The sequence below is a fragment of the Bison bison genome, unplaced genomic scaffold (genome assembly GCF_000754665.1).
Source record: "Bison bison bison isolate TAMUID 2011002044 unplaced genomic scaffold, Bison_UMD1.0 scf7180017864473, whole genome shotgun sequence".
NCBI classification, from domain to species: domain Eukaryota; kingdom Metazoa; phylum Chordata; class Mammalia; order Artiodactyla; family Bovidae; genus Bison; species Bison bison.
Window position 1 is genome coordinate 13,736,571 of NW_011495034.1, and position 1,853 is coordinate 13,738,423.

The 1,853-nt window shown below is 32.2% G+C and overlaps 1 protein-coding gene across 2 annotated transcripts in view; it reads left to right on the forward strand.

Moving 5' to 3' along the window:
• Positions 1–892, forward strand: part of ZUFSP (zinc finger with UFM1-specific peptidase domain) — a 25,889-nt gene extending 24,997 nt beyond the window's left edge. For both annotated transcript variants that reach the window (XM_010861814.1, XM_010861816.1), the window contains one exon: positions 651–892. In XM_010861814.1, the coding sequence (XP_010860116.1) occupies positions 651–698 (48 nt within the window). In that variant the 3' untranslated portion in view covers positions 699–892. The remainder of the gene's footprint in view (positions 1–650) is intronic.
• The last annotated feature ends 961 nt before the right edge of the window (positions 893–1,853 follow it).

Consider the following 1,853-nt stretch of genomic DNA (forward strand, 5'->3'; position numbering starts at 1 on the left):
CTCTGGGCTTTCTATTTTGTTCCATTGATCTATATTTCTGTCTTTGTGCCAGTACCATACTGTCTTGATGACTGTGGCTTTGTAGTAGAGCCTAAAGTCAGGCAGGTTGATTCCTCTAGTTCCATTCTTCTTTCTCAAGATTGCTTTGGCTATTTGAGGGTTTTTTTTGTATTTCCATACAAATTGTGAAGTTATTTGTTCTAGCTCTGTGAAAAATACCGTTGGTAGCTTGTTAGGGATTGCATTGAATCTATAGATTGCTTTGGGTAGTATACTCATTTTCACTATATTGATTCTTCCGATCCATGAACATGGTATATTTCTCCATCTATTGGTGTCCTCTTTGATTTCTTTCACCAGTGTTTTATGGTTTTCTATATATAGGTCTTTAGTTTCTTTAGGTAGATATATTCCTAAGTATTTTATTCTTTTCGTTGCAATGGTGAATGGAATTGTTTCCTTAATTTCTCTATTTTTTCATTGACTTTAAAAATTATTTCCTAATTTCCTAAATTTAAGTTGTACTATTCCTTACAGAATTTTCATTATCTTGAAAAAAATCCAAGATTTTAGCTTTTTTGATATTAGATGATAATGCATATTTTAATTAATTGACTTCTCACTTAACATTTTTAAAATTTCTTTTCAAGGCTAGGAGACAAGCTTCTCAAGTCTTTACAGCTGAGAAGATCCCTTGAAGAAGTCAGCATTTCAGTGATTGTGGAATTTTTCTTTGTTTTCCAAATTCCAGTATTAACCTTAATACAACATATGAATCTGTGAATTTTCTAAATACTCCATTTATATTTTAATTTCTAAAATGTCTAAATTATACCTTTAGTGCTTCATTGTTTAGTAATTATTCCAATAAAATATCTTGTTTGCATTGTGAGTTTTGTATTTCTTGATTTATCCATGTTTCAGAAACTAGTTTTGTGTTATAGTCATATGACTATTTGTTGAGTTCTAACTTGTGTTAGGTATTCTCAGTATTTTGCATGTATTAATTAGTTTGATTTCCAAAATATTTTATATTCTGTGAGACAAATACTGTTATTAGCCCTATGAGGAAGCTGAAACTTTGGAGATTAGTAATTTGCCCAAGAAAGTGGCCCTAATCCAAGATGTGAACCCAGACTGTCTCACCTCCAAGCTCTTACCATTATAGCATTCTGCTTTATTCTGTTATTATATATGTAATGAAATTCCCTCCTCACTAGATAGAAAGAACCTTAATACTTCATAGGCATAGTTCTGAAAAGAGTAATTTGCTTTTGTTAAATATTTGCACTCTTATATAACTGTGAGAGTCATATGTTTAATGTGTCCTGTAAGAAGGAATCTTTCAGTTTCACGTTAGATTTGCCAGTTAAGGTTGAAGCAAGAATCTTATTCTGGCCAGTTTTAAGCAGAAGAGAATTCGTTCAAATTATCAGAAGTTCACAGAATCCACAGGTAACTAGGGAACTATTCTAGAACAAAGGCAACAGTTGAGGCTAGAATATGGCCTAATATTATAGCAAGAGCAATCAAGTTAGGAGTTGAGGTAGAATGTCTGCTTAGATTTCAGATTCCATAGAGGGCACATCTGATTAGCATGTGACCATCTACCATGGGTCAGAGGCACTTTCTTAAAAAGAAATCTGGGTAGATGAAAAAAGAGATATTAAATTAAAAAGGAGAAGCAGTAAGGGGCTGCTACCCCATTAAAAAACAAGAACTTACTTGAATGAAGTTCTGTGAATATTATCTATTATATTAAATACTAAGTGTTGCACTCTTGGAATGAATAGTATTGCCAATTGGAAAATTCTGGAAAACCTCTTTTCTAATACTGTCATTCAGACTGGTAA